General features: G+C 45.2%; 1 protein-coding gene across 1 annotated transcript in view; it reads right to left on the bottom strand.

Annotated features, from left to right (window-relative positions):
• The window catches only part of otog (otogelin), a 49,908-nt gene that overhangs the window by 13,442 nt on the left and 14,227 nt on the right, over nucleotides 1-22,239 (bottom strand). Inside the window, exons 20-39 of the mRNA XM_042062563.1 lie at nucleotides 21,917-22,041; nucleotides 21,300-21,512; nucleotides 20,854-21,019; nucleotides 19,833-19,907; nucleotides 19,607-19,650; nucleotides 18,707-18,872; nucleotides 13,109-13,216; nucleotides 12,194-12,332; nucleotides 11,596-11,730; nucleotides 11,044-11,190; nucleotides 10,608-10,727; nucleotides 10,072-10,188; nucleotides 9,379-9,535; nucleotides 9,252-9,278; nucleotides 8,921-9,088; nucleotides 7,573-7,851; nucleotides 4,594-4,711; nucleotides 4,089-4,168; nucleotides 3,028-3,636; nucleotides 334-2,993 (exon numbers count right to left, since the gene is read on the bottom strand). Of these exons, the coding sequence (XP_041918497.1) occupies nucleotides 334-2,993; nucleotides 3,028-3,636; nucleotides 4,089-4,168; nucleotides 4,594-4,711; nucleotides 7,573-7,851; nucleotides 8,921-9,088; nucleotides 9,252-9,278; nucleotides 9,379-9,535; nucleotides 10,072-10,188; nucleotides 10,608-10,727; nucleotides 11,044-11,190; nucleotides 11,596-11,730; nucleotides 12,194-12,332; nucleotides 13,109-13,216; nucleotides 18,707-18,872; nucleotides 19,607-19,650; nucleotides 19,833-19,907; nucleotides 20,854-21,019; nucleotides 21,300-21,512; nucleotides 21,917-22,041 (5,653 nt within the window). The remainder of the gene's footprint in view (nucleotides 1-333; nucleotides 2,994-3,027; nucleotides 3,637-4,088; nucleotides 4,169-4,593; nucleotides 4,712-7,572; nucleotides 7,852-8,920; nucleotides 9,089-9,251; nucleotides 9,279-9,378; nucleotides 9,536-10,071; nucleotides 10,189-10,607; nucleotides 10,728-11,043; nucleotides 11,191-11,595; nucleotides 11,731-12,193; nucleotides 12,333-13,108; nucleotides 13,217-18,706; nucleotides 18,873-19,606; nucleotides 19,651-19,832; nucleotides 19,908-20,853; nucleotides 21,020-21,299; nucleotides 21,513-21,916; nucleotides 22,042-22,239) is intronic.

Here is a 22,239-nt window from a genome sequence, read left to right as displayed (position 1 = left end):
GTGTGCTGAGTGTGTTTCACTAATTCACCGATTGGGATAAATGCAGAGACCAAATTTCCCTCACGGGATCAAAAGAGTATATATACTTATACTTACTTAATTTAAAACTGAAACTACACTACACTTTATACAGTGCAGTTCCAGTGTAATCAGACATTTAAACATAATAAAGACAATTAACATACTGACATATCGAAACACCCTTGCCCATACGCCTACAGTATCAGTGTGTTACTAAATTAACACAAAATATTAAATTATTTATCAGTATATATAGGCTGAATGGTATGACAGTACAAGGTGGTGTATTGTGTCTAGTGAGACTGAACTCACTGTGCACATCCTGGTAGATGGGGCAGTCATGGTGGTGGGTTCCCCTGAAGCAGCGGGTGTTTCTGGGGCCTCGGAAGACTCTTCTGAGGTGGACCGAGTGACGGGTGACCACGATGTCTCTGTTGACCTCACGGGTTCGGTTGCTCTGGTGGAGAGTGGCGTGGGAAGAGTAGAGGTCACTGGTGCTGAAGAGGTGGATGTCGTCACTCCGTCTGGCCCAAGAGTGGACTTTCCAGTCAGTGCTGAAGTGGCTTCTGGAGTGGGGCGAATAGCCAGCGTAGGTGTGGAGGCAGAGGTAGTTCCTTCTGTGGTCGATACCTTCTCGGCGGAGGTGGTGGTGGTGGTGGTGTTGGTCAGTTTGGGTCGTGCTACTGTTGATGTCAAAGTGACCACTGGCGTTGAGGATACTGTCATGGTCTTTGTAGGCAGTGTCTCCACAGTTTCAGTCGTGAGCTCCGTAATTACGGATCTAATGGTGGTGCGAGGAGTGTGGGTTGGCGACACAGACTCTGATGCCGTCGGGGAACCGGGGGGCGGCCTCACTGTGGACGTGGAAGACAAAGGCGTTGTTGTTGTTGTTGTTGTTGTTGTTGGTGATGTTGGTGATGTTGTTGGTGATGTTGGTGATGTTGGTGTTGTTGTTGGTGATGTTGGTGATGTTGTTGGTGATGTTGGTGATGTTGGTGTTGTTGTTGGTGATGTTGTTGGTGATGTTGGTGATGTTGGTGTTGTTGGTGTTGTTGTTGTTGTTGTTGTTGTTGTGGATTCTGTGATTCTGGCAATGGTGGTGCCTGCAGTGGTTGTCTCAGTGGGGGTTCCAGGGGACGCTGCCGTGGACGGAGTGACTCTGGACGTCGTTCGAAGCGCTGTCGTGGTCCGTGTAGTTTGGGTAGTAGGGGTCACTCTGGTGGTGACCCTCTCTGCAGGAGTGCTTGGTCTTGAGGTCGCTGGGGTGGAGGTTGTGTAGACTACGGGTGACCATGGCGAGGGCCGGGATGTGGTGGCTGCTGTTGTCGACACCTCGACCCTCCCTGTTACTGGAGGAACTCTGGTGGTGTCCGTATGTGGATGTAAGGTCACCGGCCTCACAGCAGTGGTTTGAGTACTGGGTCGAGGTGTCCTTGCAGTTGTTGAAAGCGTGCTGAGTCTATCCTCTGTCGTCACCTCTGGAATTGCTGTTGTGGTTGTTGGAATTCTACTAGTCACTCTCTCCGTGGGTGTTGTAGATTTTGTTGTTGTTGCTGTTGTTGTTGTTGTTGTTGCTACTGTTGTTGTTGTTGTTGAGAGAGTTGATCCAGTGGATGACGTGGCAATGCTTGTCGTAGTCCTGGGGCTTGGTGGAGCTGTGCTGGTCTTCGTGGATGTGGCCTCACCTGTGGGAAAAGGTGATATAAAAGTTTTGGTGGCTGAGGTCACTCTGTGTGTGACAGCAACAGGCGTGGAAGACGTTTCTGGATAAGGAGGACGTGTCTGCCAGTCTGTCGTTCTTCGTGTGCTGGGCTGGGACGTAGTGCTGGTGACCTCCACGTGTGGTCTGTATGTTGTGGTCTTTGTGGATGGCACCTGGGACACAGCAGAAGTTGGAGACAATGATGTGGACTCTGTTTGCCGTACTGTTGAAAGAGTGGTCGTGGACACTCTATGAATGGGCAGTTGTGAAGTTGTGGACACTGTATGAATGGGCTCTGCTGTTGTGGGTCTCTCAGGAAGTCTTGTGGTTGAGGTGATTTCAGTAAGAACAGGCTGGACAGGCGTGGCGTGGGAAGTGGTTGCTTGACTGGTCGTAGTCTGCCTCCAGTCCACAGTGACATACGCAGAGGTCGTCGTAATCTTCTCAGTGGTTGACACATCTGGTGACCCAGATGTTCTTGAGGTATATGCAGTGGGTGACGCTGTTTCTCTTGTAGTTGTTAGCTCTGTTGTAGCTGTTACCTCAGGTGGTGGCGTTGTACGAGTACTACGAGTGGTCAGAGGAGAAAGTGCTGTTGGAGCGACCACTGTGGTAGTTTTCTTCGTGGTAGCTGCTTGCTCTGAGGTAGGCGAAGCAGGCACAGCAATTGTTGTTGTCCTTGTTGGAGCTGTGTAAGCCAGTGTGCTGGAGGATGGCTCAGGAACAACTGTCGTTGATGTCCGAGGCTCTGTGGGGGACGTCCGCACTGTCTGCTCTGTTGGTACTGTGGAGCTGAGAGGCTGGGTTGTCCGCGGGGCTCTGGATGGTGTTGTCTTCACAGTGGTGAAAGCAGCACTAGGTGTGGCTGATTCTGTAGTGGATTCCGGAATGGTCTTGACTGTGGTAGAAGCTACGGTGTGAGTGGGGGAAGTTGCAGGTGAGTATGTAGTCTCTGTAACAGATACAGTAGTCCTAGTCTCAGTGGCATGGGTTGTTGTTTTGACTGATGGTGTAGGATGCTCAGTTGTGCTTTGGGTTGTCTCTGGAGATCTGGTTGTGGGTGTAGTAGAGGAGACTCTGGAGGCTGTTGTCCTGCCAGTCACTACTGAGGGCTCAGAGGCTATGGTGGCCCTAGTGCTGGAGGTGCTGGTGATGTGGGGAGAGGTCATAGCTGTGCTGGATGTGGCTGCACTGGTAACCCTGGTGGTGGAGACTGGAAGTGCAGGCAGAGTGCTCACTCTGGTGGGCCCCGGAGTCGTGCTGGTGGGTTCAGCAACAGTAGGGGAGGGAGGGGAGGGGGGGACTGGTGGCGGTGGCGGAGGGAGGTGAGGTGATGCCTGTCCTGGCCGTGGAGGAGGTCAGCCAGAACAGCGACGTGGGGGACGCGGGAGTCGTTTTCTGAGTGCTGGCAGATTCAGGAGTGGTCGAGGGGCTGGGTGTCCTGCTTGTGGTCTCCGTGGTGGTGACCACAGGGACTGTGGAGGGAGAGGCAGCCGACGTCCTCGCAGTTGTCCTCACAGAGTCCACCACCACCGGTCTGACCGTCGCTGAGAAGGATTCAAATGTGCCTGTTGGTAGCGCAGATGGCTTGGGGGTTGAGGGCTGGGTTGACCCTGTGGCCACTATGGCGGTAACAGTAGTGGTTGGAGTGACCACTTTGTCAGTGCTGGTGGTTGGGGCACGTACTGTGGTGCTGAAGGTCTCCACAGCAAAGGTGGTGGTTGATGGGGCCTGAGTGGGGACGCTGGTGGTGGTGGTGGTGGTGGTGGTGGTGGTGGTGGTGGGGGAGGGGGGAGTGGCACGTGTGGTGGAGGGGGCCAAAGTGGTTGTGGTGGTGGCAGAAGTGACAGCTGCAGGTGTTGCCGCGGTGCTGGACGGCGTAATGGGCTGAACGGCAACTGGGGGCTTAGTGCCTGCGGACAAACAATAAGGCAACTGTTAGATAAGAGCGCCCATTTAAGAGTGGAAAAGAGGGGGGAGGGAGAAGGGCTAATGCTTCGCCTGTGGCAAGAGTGAAACCCCATCACCAGGAGTTTGAGAAGCCAGATTAGAGCATCAAGCTTAATTAAGCAGATGTTAGGCTGAATATTTCAACATTCAGGTAATGTGATATAGCACTGCAATGATATTATGGGGTGTTGTAAACAGAGCTTGTGAACTTTGCTCGAGAAACAAGGGCAAATGAGGTCTACTCAAACTACAGTGCTCTTCCACTTTACAAACCGTGAATATGAGTACATTTGGTTCATCTTAAACTTTTTATATACAGTACTTTAACAACTAATCTGAGCACATCCATCTGGCATATTTATGCCAACGTTGTCTGAACGTTTGCACCAGATGCTAATATCTGTCAGTGTCTTACAGTCTTCCAGATGGACGCATCTCTGGGTGACCTCATCCAGGACCATGTGAGCTGGACAGACAGGGAGACATCCCTCCACTCTAAACAGAATAAACACACAAAAACAAGATCTTAATACAACTTGATATAACTTAATAGAACTAAAAGTGTTCATATAACTTAACTAGGACTTGGAAAAGTAATTAAGCATTATTTTGAATTAATGAGGTAAAAAAAACAGCCTTTTGATAGCATGTTTATTTATAATAGTATAATGACCTTATGAGTACAAAATGCACTGGTCAAAAACAGCATATGAGAAGCACAAAGAACTTTCACTGGACTCAGATTACACAGCTCCACATTGGCCCCATGTTACTCATTCGATGCAGTCATGTCCCCAGACATTCAGTGGATGTCTGATATTCACAGCGCTGGCTTTGAGCGGCCAGCCGTGGCTAGTGAGCCACACAAAGTGTGGTGTGCGGCTGAGCGGGTCACTGTGAGGCGTCTTTCGGGTTCTTACTTTAGAATAGTGATGCAGCTTTGGCCTGACGGGTCGCTGCAGGTCCTGAAGCAGGGGCTAACACATGACTCGTACCGCCACTGGCACCGTGGTCCGATCTGGTACTCTGAAGACAGGGCTTATAGAGAACACAACAACATCATGAGCTTTAGAGTGGATCTTGCATCAAACTAATATCAACATTAGTATTATTAATTGAACGCTGTAAAATGACAAACAATTCGTTGCTATGTTACCAATATAACAGAATCCTCTAACATGACAATGACATAACCACATCCTAACAATACTATAACAGGCAGCATTTCTTGGCCTCACAGTGGGGCTACACTAGGCACGAAGACTTCCGATCATGGAGCGAATGCTACAACAATTAGCTTCCACTGTAATCAGTGGACCTGGCTAGAGCAGACGTAAGTGCTGTGCACATTGTAAACACTACTAAAACTATTTTCACGCTCCACGCTTCAGTTGTGCTCCCAGTGTAACCAGGCTGCAAGTCACTGTGATATCCAGAGTGTCCTTAAGCCCTGTACTACAACAATGTATAACACCATGATCACTAATTGTCATGATTAGCATCATGCAGTGATGCCCTGACAGCTTAGTAACATCATTTAATAGGAACTGTTAGCAATCTGTTTGTGAGAGCTGTCATGTAATTACTGACAGCAGTAATCTGAAACCATCAAATTATTTGGCAACTGCCTTGATAACTGGAGCCAGAAAGGGGTATCTGCCATAACACGCTCATGATACGGGTATATCTGTCGGTTGACAGAGGGTCCCACTAAAGTGCTACATGGAATATCAGGTAGCAGTGGTGCATGTATGGGACACTGATAACTATGTACTTCAGTAAGCAGTTCTCTGAAACTCAAACAAAATCAAATCTGTTCACTCAGTCTCAAGCAGATACAACATGAAAACAAACAACCACATAGTATATATTTTTGCATGTATACTTGTACCATTTGTATAAAATAGATGCACAGTGTGATAAAATCACCATCTGATCACCTCATGTTTGGAGTGACCTTTGACCTCTACATGCAGAGGCACTGTCTGTCAGCATGACCCCATGTTTCCACTGGGTGAATCAGCTGAATATCCCTGTCACTCTTTATCCTCTCAACCAATCTGCCCGGCATGCCCCCAACCTCAGCCAGAAACCCAATGCGGCTTTTGCTGGCAAACTCTGTGAATGCTTCAACTTTTTCATGAACAAAAACAAATGCGCTGGTATATTTAGCCAGGGTAATTGGGCTGGCTCAGCAGGCCCTGCTCCTGGTCGTCGTCCAGACAGAAATGATAACGGGCAGTGGACTCTCATAACGGGCAGTGGGCTTCTCACGTCCCCGAAACACGAGCCTTCGGCTGGGTGCCCTGATAACACAGCGCTTGGCCGTCAGATGCACAGATCACTTGATCTTCATGTTGCTAAGGGTTTCAAATCTGCCACTACACTTGGGAGATTCTGTACCAGAGACAATGAGCAAGGTTCTATTCTGAGTAGAAGAACGTTGAGTCCGCACACCAGAATCTGCTCCTTAGCGTTTTTTTATTTGTAGGCTATATTACCACATGTGACGTTTCGGGCCCGAGCCCTTCATCAGACATGATGATTTGTCTGATGAAGGGCTGGGGCCCGAAACGTCACATGTGGTAATATAGCCTACAAATAAAAAAACGCTAAGGAGCAGATTCTGGTGTGCGGACTCAACGTTCTTCTACTTGCTTGTGCCTTCCTGTCCAGCACCCAGTACTCAACTACTTGGATGTGCGTGCTGCACTCTTGAACTCTCAGGGTTCTATTCTGCCCTACAGAAAGATATTATTGTCTGAGGGAACACTGTTACCTCCCATCCCCCTTCACTGCGTGTAAATACATACATGTTTGTATAAACACCTGGCAACAAGCAGATAAAGTATTACACACATACAGTACACAAACATACATACAAACACACACACACACACACACACACACACACACACACACACACACGCACACGCACACACGCACACGCACGCACACACACACACGCACACACACACACGCACACACACACACACACGCACACACGCACACACGCACACACACACGCACACACGCACACGCACACACACACACGCACACACACACACGCACACACACACACACACAGACACACGCCTGACGTGGCCGCTGCCGCAGATCTCAACATTCCCCTGATTAAAGCAGTGCCTTGCCATCAGCCACTCGCCATTGACAAAAGCTGTCATTTTTCACCAGGGTGGGCGTGTGCCAGTCAACAGCTGCACGGCTCACCATTACACGCCAAACACCAAACATGGCGGTGCCCACAAAGCGGCCATTAGCACAGTAAATGAGTGTGTGTGCGCAACAGGACAGATGAGAGGCAGCCCACGGGGGGTGGCTTACGGCAAACACACACTTTGTTCTTAGCCTCAGCTGTCTCAGGGCCCCCCGCACACACACACACACACACACACACACACACACACACACACACACACACACACACACACACACACACACACACACACACACACACACCATACACCCTGCTCGACCCCCCGAGGATTTGAGTTTGAGGCCGGCTGACTGGCCCGCATAGTTTAGAGATTTCCACATTTCACTGGATGGTCATGGTTTTAGAGTGTTACTGCTGTGTGCCATGTCTGGTCTCCAAGTAAATAGTTTAGACTTGGACACAAGTGCCAGAATTGGCCATTCCTGCATACGATACAAGTTAACACACTTGAATTAAGACTCACACATCATTGCAACATCTCACACAAAAGCATGTAAACATATGCACTGGCTAACCTTTCAGAACTTCCAAATGTACGCATGCATGCACACACACACACACACACACACACACACAGACTCTCCCTCTCTCTCTCTCTGTCACACACACACACACTCCCTCTATCTCTCTCACATACATACAAGCCCAGAGTGCTGCTGACCTGCTAGCCTGAAGAGCGTGGCCCTGCGGAAGCCGTCGGAGTGGTTGTACTTCATGAGGTGAACCCACGAGACCATGTAGTGCAGGAAGAAGCCCGGCTTGGAGAAGGACTCCAGCGAGTCGTAGCCGGGGATCCAGGTGTCCCGGTGCAGGACAAACGTGCACTGGTTGAAGAAGGCCTCACTGTCCTGCCACTTCGCAAGCCTGAGATGGCCACCCCTGTCCACCCGCAGGAAGTAATTTGGTCTGTCCGCAGCCTCAAAGGACACGAGTGATGTATCTACAGACCCAAAATATGCAGCAATCATCAAAGGTTTCTTGAAGGATAATTTATGTAGATGATTTATTATTATTTTGTGACAAATGAACATGACACATCATAGAATGATTTACGGTAGCAAGATTGGAGGAGTTCTTAATTAAATGATGGACTGATTCATATAAAATATTTCCAAATGAGAGAAACTGGTAAAAGGACTCTAGTCTGATATGACAGACTGGTGATGCACTGCCAACCAATGGCAATCGAGACATATAACAATCCACCATATCTGGCTTTAACCAGGACACAGACAGGAGAGTAGACACCCCCGACCCAGAATACGCATGATGGAATCCTCCTGAGGCATATTCTCTCCCTCAGACTTTTTCCATGAGGCAGAAAGAGTGTTGAGCACACAAGTGTTAATGTACTTTTGTTGCTTTCCAGTGCGTCTCTGCTGGATGCCTGGCAGCAAAGTGGCGCTCTGTGATTTAGTAGAGTCACGCTGCAGCTTGGCGCAGCCAGGAAGGGCTAGCAGGTTGGCAGATGAGGTGGGGGGGGGGGGGGGGGGGGGGGGTCAGGTTGCGGCATTTGCATTGCTCAATCTCCTGTTGTGCCGCCTTATCAGTGCCATCTGTGTACTCGGCACAGGCATTCACAACAACATCCTTGCCTCGACCCGTGGTCAAACAGGGAGTTGTGGTCAGAAGCAAGGGGAGAGGGGTGGTGGGAGAACTGGGCTTCTCACCTGAAGTGCCCCCCCCCCCCCCCCACCCCCCGACCGATGACAGCGATCTACCATGTTGTTGAGAGTGAGTGGGACAAATACATGATATTGTTTCACCAGATGTTTGTGATATACATTAGCACCAAATATTGATACTGGAACATGGAGGCGCTTTTACTGTAATGGATTTCACCACCAATTTGACTTACCAAAGCCATGACTTGACTTAAGTGCATGGTGGCACTTATCTAATGAATGTGGGTAAAGGAGAAAATGACGGACCATGCAAAGGCTCTGTGACACTCTGTGTTTACTATGCAATTCTGTGTAGATGTGTAAAGAGCCAGAGGGAAGCCTCACCATGCGGCCGCACTCTGCTGAGGCCTGGGGTCATCATGAACGTGGACAGGAGCCCATGGCCTGCAGTGGATCTCCTTCTGGGCAGAACAACCCCACTGGTCCTGTTGGCTGTGATCACTGTGTCCCTCTCCCTGTACGTGGTCAACTGGTAAGGCCCTTTGCCCATAACTATGGTGTAAATAATAGAATAAATCATCCACAACTAGGTTAGGTGTAAACCTTAAAGAGATCAGTGCACACATACAGCCCCCTAGTGGCAACTTGAGGGACAGATTTTATTTGAGGCTTTTTTTTAATCCAAACTTTTAAAGAGACAATTGTTTAAAAGTACCTTTGTTGTAATATTCACAGTCATACGCTGTGAAGACAAAGACAGAGATGTTAGGACAGTGACACAATTTTAAAAGGGCACAACTGACACATTATAGAATGTTCTGATCTCTATCTCTATCACTCACGGCAAACCGAGGGGGTGCGCCAGTCTACGGTGATGCCCTGCTGGCAGCACTGGTGGGCGTAGGCTGCCACGCTGGTGCAAAAACACTCACAGTCCCCTCCTCGGTTGCAGCCACAGGTATCTGCCAGGCAGTTCATGTAGAACCACGTCACATCCACCTGAGAGGGATGGCAGACAGATCAGAAACACTATCAACTATGAGAGATACAATATACAATACCAACTAAAATTGTGCTATGGCTGGAATATAACTTTAATGCCAGAGAGTGGCAATTCATTGCAATATTAATCACATATGCTGCGGTGAATAGCTATTGATGTTGCACTGATAGAGGAAATGTTCATATTGATTTTGTAATATCCTGTGGCAAGAGGCTATATGTTGAAATATTTATCAGAGGCATTTCCGGCATATTTTCCCTGAGTCAAACTGTAAAATCCCCACAGTAGACCCATATGAATAATGAATCAAATGACTATGAGTCCACACTGACTCCCCTGCATTCACACACACACACACATTCCCATATCTGTCTGACCTCTGTCACTGTCATGGTGTTGCATACAGTCAGCTATATATTATTAACATTAGGGTTATTTGCCGGACACATAGTCATATGGTCATAGTCATATATGGCACGAGTAATGGTAGTTCTAATTGGTGCAATTTAAAAGGTGTCATGTTCCTACTCACCACTGGGTGGCAGACGTGGAAGACTTCACTGAGTAAAATGCCACACTGCCTTTTAGCAAACGGCTCACGAAGGGGACTCAAGCTGCATGGGTGTCTGATGTCAGGGCTGTTAACACACTGGACGCAAGAACGAAACCACAGAGGGAGGTAGTGAGGCTCGCACACACACACACACACACACACACACAAACACACACACACACACACACACACACACACACACACACACACACACACATAGAACCACATCATATAACTATAGTATAAAACAAAAATAAATAGTATCAATTACTGCTTTAGGATTAGGACACACACACACCTGCTCATTGGAACTACTGTAAGACACCTATTCTTGACACACCTGCTGACATTGTTCCAGCAAAGATCACAGAATAATGTCTCTATTATACCACTTCCCAAAGCATATGGAATGTGTGCTTGGTGACCTGTACTTTGCTCTCTTTCCTTGTACTCCTCTACAGTGTTCATTTTTAAATCTATTTGTTTGGATGGAGTTGAAATGACACATCTCTAACCTCGGCAGCGGTCCAGCTGTTTCCAAACTCTTGCGGGGTTGCAGAATCGATATTCTCTGGAGTTCTCATCTCATTCACCGTCCTCAGGTCAAAGTTCCCACAGAGACCCGAGAGTTTACCCTGAGCATAGCACCCCAAAAATCATTAGCAATCATAATCACGTCTCTACTGAGAAACTGTCCAATCATAGACTCATATAGTCACACAGTGATATAATGGTACCTTTGCAGTAGACTCCAATAAGACACATATTTGTGGCTGGCTGTCAGGTCTAATTCAGTTAGTCTTATTTGCTTGATTTGTCATTCTATGCCAAATATACTATGCACTACAGAACATAACAGACACATTGGCAGGTGCACCATCCTAATATGTCATAGGGAAGGCCATTTCATCTCAGTACTGAGCTCTCACTGCTCATTGGCTGTCAGCTCACCTGCCAACGAGGTCCAGCCTGGATGTGGACGGTGGTCTTCCTGTCCCAGAGCACGGTGACATCCGCCTCAGGGATGTGCACAATGGTGAAGTAGCCTGCCTGCCAGATGTACATGCCCTGCCTCCTGTCCACCACGCTCGACATGCTCTACAGAATGGGGGGAGGTCAGAGGTCAACCGGGGGCCGTCATGCGTGACACTAGACTCCTCTTTCACTGAATTGGCTACAGTAGTGAAACAGAGGCCCACCTGGCCTCAAAGGGCTGAGCTGGGTTTACAGGCTTCTGTAAGACTACACTACAGGCATGGAAACGATCAACACAAAATACAACACACACTTGGTCTGTTCCTGAAAACCATTTGAAGTGCCACCTATGGTTACTAAAAATGCTATGGTGATTTTCTGTCAAAATACTAGGCATAGATGTGAAAGTGGCAGTAGAGGCCTAACGTTTCACTTCAAGCACCTTTTCAGTAACAAAATGACTCATTAATGAAATAAGATGGAGGTGTGCTATAATCCTTGTGCAAACATACTGTATGGAGTACTTACAGGTTTGCCACTGTCATCATCAAAGGCAATGACAGATCGACCAATGGTGATGAGTAATGACTTTCGGCAGATCACTCCACTTTCATAACAATCCACATTCTCAGCTGACACACTCAGCATTGAATCCACACTACTCTGTAGGACAAAACAAGAAACAGACAACATATAAATGTCAACAAATATTTTCAGAAGAAGATGTTATTTCAAAGCAGATAATGAGACATTTTGGTACTGTTTTTGTTTCTTTGGTAATTTGTAATTTATCATTTATAGGTAGGCTTTTCTGTGTTACAAAAGACTAAAACAGATGCAAATGTCCTGTCATTAGAGCTGGCATTCTTTCATGGAACCAAGAACAATTATTTCCAAACATTGGCTGTATTATAATTGGTTATGGTTATGGTTATGGGATTTGGCAGACGGTTTTGTCCAAAGCGACATACATGTACAAATACAAAACAATATAATACTTAACTTTAACAGTGAACAATATAAAATGTTGGTCAGACTCCAACATTTTATATTGTTCCCTGTTAAATGTAAGTATTATATTATTTTGTATATAATAATTACACAACAATTGGTAGACTGCCCTCACCTTCACTAAGTACACCTTGCACACCCCGACGTAATCAAACAGCAGTCCGTCAAATGTGCGGTAATGGCGGTCTCCATAGGCAGTGCACATCGAAGGGCATGGCTGGAAGACACACTGGAACGTCCCATGCTGGCAAATGCTGAAAGACAGATTCACCATCACTGAGCGCTGAACCCCCCACCCCCCTCCATAAATCACTGTAAAAGTGCTGGTCCACTTTTAACCAATTAATGCAAGTGAGTCTGCCAGTTTTAATGGATTCTTTTGTTAGCGAGTTGCAATTATCTGCAGAAGGAGAGCACAGAGTCGGCTGCCAAACGTTGAATCAGCGCTCTATGGATCATTCATCTGTCTTGCTTATCTCTGAGCATCATCATCAGAGAAGAAGGGCCCTGGGTGGAGTGAGTGGGAGTTTAAAAGCCTGTCCCCTCTAACTGCTGGGAGAGTTATGAAAAGCCTTCATCTGAGCAGCCAAAACCAAGTCCAACAGAAATGAAAGAGTATCATACAACGACTGGCTCTGTCAGCCTGGTGGAGCGAAATCTCTTTTTTCCCCCCGTCCTGACAGACAATGCTGCACAGGCCTATCAGATGACCCGTTTCACTGAGGAGGCAATCCCACAACTCAACGCCTCAAGCAAAAGATGATTTTCAAAATTAGCTGCGCGGTAGGAGATTTGTCTAAAATCAGACACTTATTTGTTTGCTTGGTGTGGAGTGTGCCAATTTGTCTTACGGTTGCCACGGACGCATGAGAAGTCCTCGAAGATGAGAGACGTGACTATTTCTGTGACGGATAGATTTTGAGGGGGCAAAATTTAATTTACAAAGAGGAGAAAAGAGGAAATTTACATGTTTAAAAAAGAGTTTTTTCAAACACTGTTTGGTTGACCAAGAAGCGGTGTCTCTCCTTACCACTGGTGACATGGGGAGGTGACCAGGTCCCCAGGGAAGTACTCTTTGCCTTTCCAGATGCAGGGGCAGGCTTCAGGCCGGAAACACTCATCTCCATGTTTCAGCAAGCTGGGAAGCAAGCAAGACAAAACAAAACAAAACAAAACAAATTCAAGAGTGAGTTGCGTGGTTAAAGCAATCAAGACATACGTTAAGTTAAGTGTCCCTCTAAGACAGTCAATTATTAATTTAGTTGAGTTTCTCCACCTGTTATTCATGACATGCATGTAAATATACCCAAATGAGGTTCTAAAGCCTATAGTGCACCAAAGTCATGAGGAGAGAATACTGTAGGCCAACAGTCTCTGAGCAATACCAGGGTGGGCTTCAGCAGCAGGTCAGATCCGGAGTGGTGATCAGTTGCACAGGAATCGCACCAGTTACATGAGAAAACCAGACAATTCTCATTCTCAGAGATACACAATGAGCTTGCCTTTGTGTCTGCTGTTTCCACACTGTCACAAGCAGCCGATAAGCATCTTGTAATATTGAGAGACAGAGTTATTTCCTCTGGCTGCCTAATCGCAGACAATGAAGCGACACATTGAATGGCCTGTGCCCAAACCTAGAGTCCATCTGTGTAAAGTTACACCCAGATAAAGTGGTGTTAACAGCTTTCTTTATCCCAAAGCCAAGACACTGTATCATTTACTCTGATCAAAGAATCCCTAATAATCCATTCCCTATGTGCCTGGCCTCTGTTTATAAATAGAGCCAAATTAATGTCAATTGCAGTCTTCATCTTATCGGAGCATGTGAGTGGGTGTCTACACATGTACTGTATCCTCTGAAGGTATTTGGCAATTGAAAGATATGTTTTTATTTTCTCTACTTTTTAAACACATACATAAAGGTAAACTAAAATCTAAAAATATAATATAATTACATGATGATAATTGTAATGGGTAACAAATGGTAATTTAATTGAAATAAATGGGTATGATGGGATTCTCAGAAGGCCTCATAATACCACCATTCCAAGATCCACCTACCTACTGGCAGGACAAAATCATATTACTTTTTTCTATTTTGGGAACTGTGCCATGGTTATGAAGGAATTCCCACAGGCTTTAGACACTTCATTTCATGCCTGAGGAGTTCGAATATGATGGGCGAAGGTTAACTCCACTGCTTTCTTGCTTGAATCCTTTGTTTTTGTTGGTTCATATTTCCATCAGGAATGTGACAACGCAAAGGTGAGGAGAACAACCCTGGTCCTTCCCCGATTGAAAGCTGGCACAGAAACATGAAATATTCAAGGCCTCCTTCTTACACCTGACAACATGTCTATAATAAAACTATTATGATACTTACTTCAGGCTGCATCAAAAGACAAATAATTAAGGCTTCAAATATAATTTCAAAAAAGTGGAAGCAAAATAGCATCAAGTCACCTTCCTTATGGTGCACTCCAGCATAGCATAGAAAACACAGGCTTTCTGGCCAAATGAAAAAGTGATGAATTTCAAACACAGGTTCTGAAAACTAAGCTGCTTAGCAGTCACTTGATCCAACTTTTTACTAGTTTATTGCATAAACTTAAAAAAGTAGTCATTCATCCAACAGAGGGAGAAGGAAAAGGCACAGGTAATTACCCTGCATGAATGACATTCATTAACATAGGAATGCCTCCTTCTTCCAAGCGCAGTGAGAGAAAGTCCCCTGGGAGCTGGGAGCCACAGCAGGGCTCTGGACGTAACGGGAGAGCAGAGCGAACCCAGTGACAGACAATGACACAGACTGCCTTCAGTATTATGCATGACCACCCAAGTGTCCACTATTCAACAACAACTCGACAAGCACAAACGTCCATTACAACCCACACAAACAGCTCTCTCAAGCAACCCACACAAACAACAACACAACCAACACAACACTAACACAAACAACATCTAATGCATTCTCCTTAATACACGACTGCACGCCCGACGGCTGCCAAATAAAGCAAGTCTCCGAATGCACTGCCTTGTGCTCAGCACTCTCCTTACCTAATCTGTGAGTCCAAACTGACATTTGCAGAGGAACTTACTACCTTATCCCCAGAGCTCTGCCTTGCCAAGGGACAAAAGGATTCTTTAAAAGGGCCACAATACGGCTGTATAAGGACATGAATGTAACGTTAGCATTATGGCGTCTCCTCAGAGCAATGAATAATGCAGAGCTGCGCTGCATAGGCTACATGGAATGTTTGTTTTGGTCCTTTTGGGAAAGTGATCATACAATATGGTCCTTAAATTTCAAACCGTCTGGGAGTTTAGAATGTTTCCACAAAATAGAAATTTCAACACAAACAGTACTGATTTTCAAAAATGTGGATATGATTTGTTGGTACAAATGCCTGAAATTATTAAAGTAAACATATAATAAAAAAAACATATTGCTACTACCCATCAAAACTCTCCTAACACTTGTAACAACCTAACACACCTAACACACACTTACTGTACTGTGTAAGAGTGTAGTACTTCTTTACATTTATATTTCATGCGTAATATAAATGTACCATAATATAATTTAAATTGAAAGTTGATGCAATAAAGCAAGTGAAGCTTTGCATGACAGTAAGAGAGAGCCTGGTCTTAACAGCATTAACAGAGTTTAAAGAGAACCTTGTCTACAAAACAAGTCCAAGTAAACAAGTATTTATCAAACACTCAAGCCAACATGTCAGTGGAACTTTTTAAATATCCATCACATTAGACAACAGTCCCCTTATCTACCCCCCCCCCCCCCCCCCCCCCCTCGAGTTACAGCTGTTTGACACATTTGTGACAGGATGGATGCACTCTGAGGTGACGTTCACATGCTGCAGGCCAGGTGTGTGACAGGTGTCTGTTAAGGGGATCACTGTGAGTCAGCAGCTCAGGAGTTGAGGAGCGGTGGCCTCCACCCCCACCCCCACCTCCACCTCCACCTCCACCTGTGCTCTCTCTATCTTTATCTGCTCACCTATCAGCTCAAATTACAGTTTTTCTCAGTCGCTTTGGTGCTTTTTTCAGATCAGAATGAAAATTCTCATAACTATTAGTTCAACCTCCACAACATTTAGTCATTTATGCACATCATAGTAGCAATTTCTCCTTTCTCTGAACAAATTACAAATACTTTTGGACATGTATCAGTTGCTTTCATACAATTCTCTGCTGTTTTTTAACATTATCATTTGCTTATGTCATGTCAGTCAAAATGAACTATACTTATGAATGCTGAATAGTCGTTCCCAATAAAACTAATAGTCTTCATTTCATTGCTTGAGTCATTACATACAAAATTGTTGAACTAGTTATCAAATTCTGTCACAATTCTGTAGAATTGCAAAGGGCATACAGTAAAAATGTACGTATTCAGTGTCTTGTACTCACTTACTCACCTAACTACAGCAATGTGTAACTTTACTGTAGATTTCAAATGGCTGTACAAGTACTGTATAGTGCTGTCTTGAGCATGTTCAGGTAGTGTCACCGAGTTCTGACCTTTTTTTGCATTGGAAAACACTGAGAGAACTGTCATAATGAAAACCTAACAAAGCCATTTGACTATCTTGTTCATAAACGATGGTGTCAAGACTTCTCATTTTGATGACACTGACAGTTTCATTGACATGAATACCTGCTTTTGAGGAATGGACTATCCATTTTGAGCAAGTGACGTGCTTTTGCAGGTCATCCACTAGGTTTTGCAGTTTGCACTAATTGCTTTGAGAATTGCACTAACTGCTGTGCAAATGTTAATAGTGATGTGAGAAAAGCACCAAAGCAACTGAGAAAAACTGTAATGGTCGTCTAGACATGACCAGACTATGACTCAAAAAGGCGCTAACATCTTTCACCACAATCCATCCTTTCACATAGCATATGAGGTGTATGAATATTTATGAGGGGCTCTGAATTAACAAAGGAAACGATACACCATCAAGCAGTGTGTGAAGACATGAAGTATGTCTCCTCCAATCATATCCAACAGAAGCTGCTACAGACCAAAATACTGTTGTGACTTCTTTGTGTCTGATATTGGCCTCAGAGAATTGGTCTTAACTTGCTCCTAATAATACACTCACTTAACCTTGACGTTGTCTCTCTTGTAAGCGTTTGACATTAAACAGATCAAGTGGCGGTGTTCAGTGTCAGTGATTCACAAGAATGCTTCATCTCTGTGGGTCCTCACTGCTCTTTTAACAATCCTCCCTCTCAATACAAGTCTCCCTTGCAGTAAAGCTATTTGGATCAGTAGCCCTATACATGAAACACATGACATGACTCAAATCCAGTTCCAGATTTAGTGACAGAACATGTCCTTTACGTATACGAATCTCAGTCAACTTAACTATCCAGTAATATTTGAGGACAGCTCTATAGCATTAGCACTGTAGAAAAGAATGACTCATCATAGGACAGAAACTGGACAGAAACTCTGACTTCAGTGACATTAGAGAGGCCTTTCCACTGAAGATAAACTGCGTGGGGGCCGACATTCACCTCAATGATGCGGACATGGATCAATGGCGCTCGGATGGCCAACCTTTTCCTTCAGCCCAAATATCAGTGCCCTCACTGTGCTGCACATGCTGGGACCACTCTGAGACAGCACTACGGTTGTGATGACAACTTGCCAGGAATTTTGACGTCTTTGGCTTGGTGTTATCACAAAGCTATCACTGTGGTGTGAATAGGCAAAGCAAACTTTGAAACATAAAACTTGATTAATCATACCAGAAACCGCTCAAATAAAGGGACCCTTCTGTCCGGCCTCTACACGTAACTTGTGAGGAATAACATTTTCAGGTGGCCACTGTTGTAAATAAACTTTTGAACAAAGTGGTCATTTCTGTGACATGCAGCAAACAACATATTACTGAATTGAAAATTATAATGCAGCTGATCTAGCTTAAAAACTTGCTGAATTGCACACCAAGCACAATGAAGTATTTAACAACAGACCAAAACACCAGCTCCTACTATCCACAGTTAGCTAACCACTGAGTTGTGATTGCTGCATTAACCCAGACTTGTGTCTACCACAGACCCATGCATTTTGTGTTCTAGATGTGTCATGGTTGTTCTGATGTGAGACTGGGATCCAGTTAGCCTAGAAATCTAGACGCACCCTAGCGGCAGCAAATTACATTTTCTTCCAGGGCTAGTCTAGCAACTCTCCGTTGGCTTGTGAGCTCAAAAAATTCAACTTCTATCAGGCCAATCAAATCGTGTATAGAGTCGTTAGGCGGGCTTAACATAATGATTGATGGCAGAGTCGCAACGGTTTGGCTTGAATTCCCTGCTACTTGAAAACAAAGAAGATGGATGTTGCTGTTGGCCAACAGTGTGACACGAGTTAAGCTTGTTTTAAAATGGCAAAAGTTTGAACTAGCCAACTAGCTCCGCTGGTGGGAAAACGCATGGGACTCAGCGCTGTCCTATTGCGTGAAGAGGGAATTTGAAAGACAACCGATTATCCCGCCCCTCGGACTGAGCACTGCGAACAGGTGAGTGCCCAGACCCTACATTTTAATGTGGGTCTGGCTCGTCAGGCTAGGATCCAGTGATTGTCTGGGAGACTCACCCCTCTGGACAGACGCAGCCGGGGATGCAGGGCTCGTACACGGAGCAGGTGAGGTTCAGCAGGTGCGACTCGCAGGTCTCCTCACAGGCCACACCTTTGCTCAAGGCCAAGCTGCCCATCACCTGGTTGCACTCATGATACCGCTGGCCAGGGGGGCACGTCTCATCTGAGGAGCAGATTCAATTCAATTCAATTCAATTCAAGTTTATTTATATAGCACATTTCATATGGCATACACAGACTCAATGCGCTTTTAGAAAAAATATAGAAAAACATTATCAAATAGACATTAAAACACATTAATAGTCAAATTAACTGAGATTACAGCATTCTAGTTAAAATGATAAAAGAATTAAAAATGAAAGTCGCCACACCAACCTGGAAAGGCCTTAAATTTTAACTAAAAGCTGAGGCAAATAAATATGTTTTCAGTCTGTTTTTAAAAGAGTTCACTGATTGAGAAGATCTTAATTCAGAAGGTAGGGAGTTCCAGAGTGTAGGGGCACCATGGGCGGAACTAGTATTTATTCTCGGGATTAAGAGGAGACCTTTGCTTGAGGACCGTAGGAATCTGGCTGGAGTACTGTATATGCAGTGATCATATCAGAGATATATGATGGAGCTAAGCCATTCAATGATTTAAAAACAATAAGAAGTATTTTAGATATTTTAGTAGATTATGGGACAACACCGCTTATTACGCAGAGAAGATTATGGCATAACACCGCTTATTACACAGAGCAAATTATGGCACAACACCGCTTATCACACAGAGGCACATAACCCACAACATGCTGATGAAGATGAGTATATGATGGCACATAACCCACAACATGCTGATGAAGATGGGTAGGCCTATATGATGGCTAATAATGAAGGAGTGTTAAAAATTACACTTACTGATGAAGGAAATTTGAGACATTATCTTTCCATCTTGACAAACCCTAAATGAGTGAATAGATGGGAAAAGAAAAATGAACATTTATACAGAAACAATATCACAGAAATGACTCAGAAATAATATCACAATAATAAGATAGATACGGACAGAGGTCATTGGCATGAAGGACATTTAGTGTCATTTGGACTGTGTGTGAGGGACAGAAAACGAATGCGTAGATCTTACTGTACACCTGATGAGGTCATGATCTCATCCCCAGGTGCGTAATCCACCCCAAAGAAGGTGCAATGGCACTCACTCCTGTTGAACACACACACACACACACACACACACACACACACACACACACACACACACACACACACACACACACACTTTCATGAATGGAGATCTAATGTTAGACTTGAAATGGCAGCACATGAATGAGCGAGTCTATTTTGTTCTATATACTATAAGCATAGATAGATGCAATTAAGATTAATTCAACTTAAGAATTCTATTCTTGTATTTATGCTCACCATGTATTAAAATAAATAAAAACAAGAAGATCTAAATCAGATAAAAACAAGGGGGGGGGGTAAAGAAATGAAGAAACGGTTCTAAAACGGTTCTAAAATGTGTTTAGCAAAGGTAAAAAGCCTTTGTAACATATAGGTCTTAACAACACATCAGCCTCTGTACTACAAATTCTTTCTCACTGGTTATCAGATATCTGTGTCGTCCACAGCCTCAGTGGCAATGAATGGCTGGTTTCAGCGCAAATTCCTTGTGGTAACTCTAGCACAAGGTAAGTATGGCGCAGAGCTGGTCTGGGATGCTAAGACCAGAAGACATTTAAGGAAAATTAACTAGCTTGTCTTCTGAGGTTGCCAAAGCTCAGGAGTGCAGGCAAAGAGCACATCTACAGAGCCATAATGGGGTATAAGGTGTTTGTGAATTACATTATCACATAACTTGACCTGGACTTGAACTTAAAGACTCATTTTCACTACAAATGTATTCCACCGCCCCTTGGAGAGCTCAGAAATTCTAACACGAACAGCTTCATTTATGACATTTATGACATAAGTTTCGTCTCATTTCTCAGAAAAGCAGATTTAAAAAGAGATTTTGTGTATGTTTGACATGACACCTGAATCAGAATCGGATGTATTTGGCCAAGGGAGTTAATAACGTTACACTGCTTTTGCAAATGAACCCAAATGGATCTTCTGTGTGTATCTCTTTCTTTGCCTAACAAAAGCACCTTCTCACACAGCTGCGGGTGCGCGTGTTGTAGAATGTTCCGAGAGGGCACACACAGCCCTCCTCACACTCATCTCCACAAAGATGGGGCATGGAGAGGAACTGGCATCGCCGCTGGCACGCCGACACACACATGCCATACTCCATGGTCTTTGGGCACGTGATCGCTAAAAGAGTCAAACAAAATGAGCACAATAAACCGCAAACAACCAAAAATCCACGTTATCAACAGAAAGACCACTTTCAGCTGCCAATATGGAGCTGTGCTGCTAGGCAGTGGACGCTCTTATAATCTTGAACGAAATCAAAATTACAGACGAAATATGACAAACGGATTATGTATTATGGTTCTTGCTAAATGCATCACATTTTCATTCTTTTTTAGGCATAGACATAAACATCCTTGACATCACGCTACACACTCTCCGCCACCTCTCAGACACTCACCACAGTCGGCCACCTGAGCTCTGAAGTCGATGATGATGGAGAAGCGGCGGCAGTGGCGGGCGTAGTGCGCCAGGGCGGAGCAGAGGCAGGGCTGCCCACACTTACAGGTGTCTGCCCGGCACTGCTGGTGGAAGGGCACCGGGCTCAGGTAGGCATGGCAGGGCGCAAACAGCGCCTGGTTCAGGATGTCACACATCTGAGATGCGTAGAAGGCTAGAGGGGGAGGGGGGAGGAGGTTAAAGGAGAAATCCGGCCCATTTTTACATGGATCTTGATCGCTAGACGTCGCCGAATACTGTCGATAGGGGAAAAAAACAACCAAAATCGGTGCTACTGAACTGGAGTAGCTGCAGTTAATGGCCATTACTCCCAGTCAGCTACAATGCTAGGTCTGGGGGCCTCATCTAAACGTGCCTTTTTTGCATCTTAACAGACTCAAAATGTCATTAAAAGGTCTGTACTATATGACAGACAAACCGATGCATTTTCTACTCATTAGCTGTGAAGAAACCATCTAAATTCAAAGTTTTTCCTCCAACAGTATATTTAGTGAAATCTCTGGGGACTATGAAGCTAGTCAGGAAGACACTGGTGCTGACAGATGAGACCAGTCTCACCGATCTGCTGGTGGGCATCGCAGGGGTCCAGCTGTGGCAGGCTAAGACTGGGCATGCATGCAGAGGGCACACGCCAGGCATTCCCAAACAGCTGTGGAGTGCTCTCTATCATTCCAGAGGGAGCCCTGCAGACAGACACGTAGTACACAAACACAGGTAGCCATTAACTGCATAGCAAATAGACGGTGAAATATATCATTTGACAATTATAGACTTTAATCTGTATGTGTTTACAAGAAAAAATATTTGGAAGAGGACAAAACTATTTTACACCAGGAAATTGCAATAAAAAAGTGTGATCAAAATACCCCACTGCACAGATC

Source organism: Alosa sapidissima, chromosome 14 (genome assembly GCF_018492685.1).
Source record: "Alosa sapidissima isolate fAloSap1 chromosome 14, fAloSap1.pri, whole genome shotgun sequence".
NCBI lineage: Eukaryota > Metazoa > Chordata > Actinopteri > Clupeiformes > Clupeidae > Alosa > Alosa sapidissima.
This window is presented reverse-complemented; position numbering and strand designations above follow the sequence as displayed.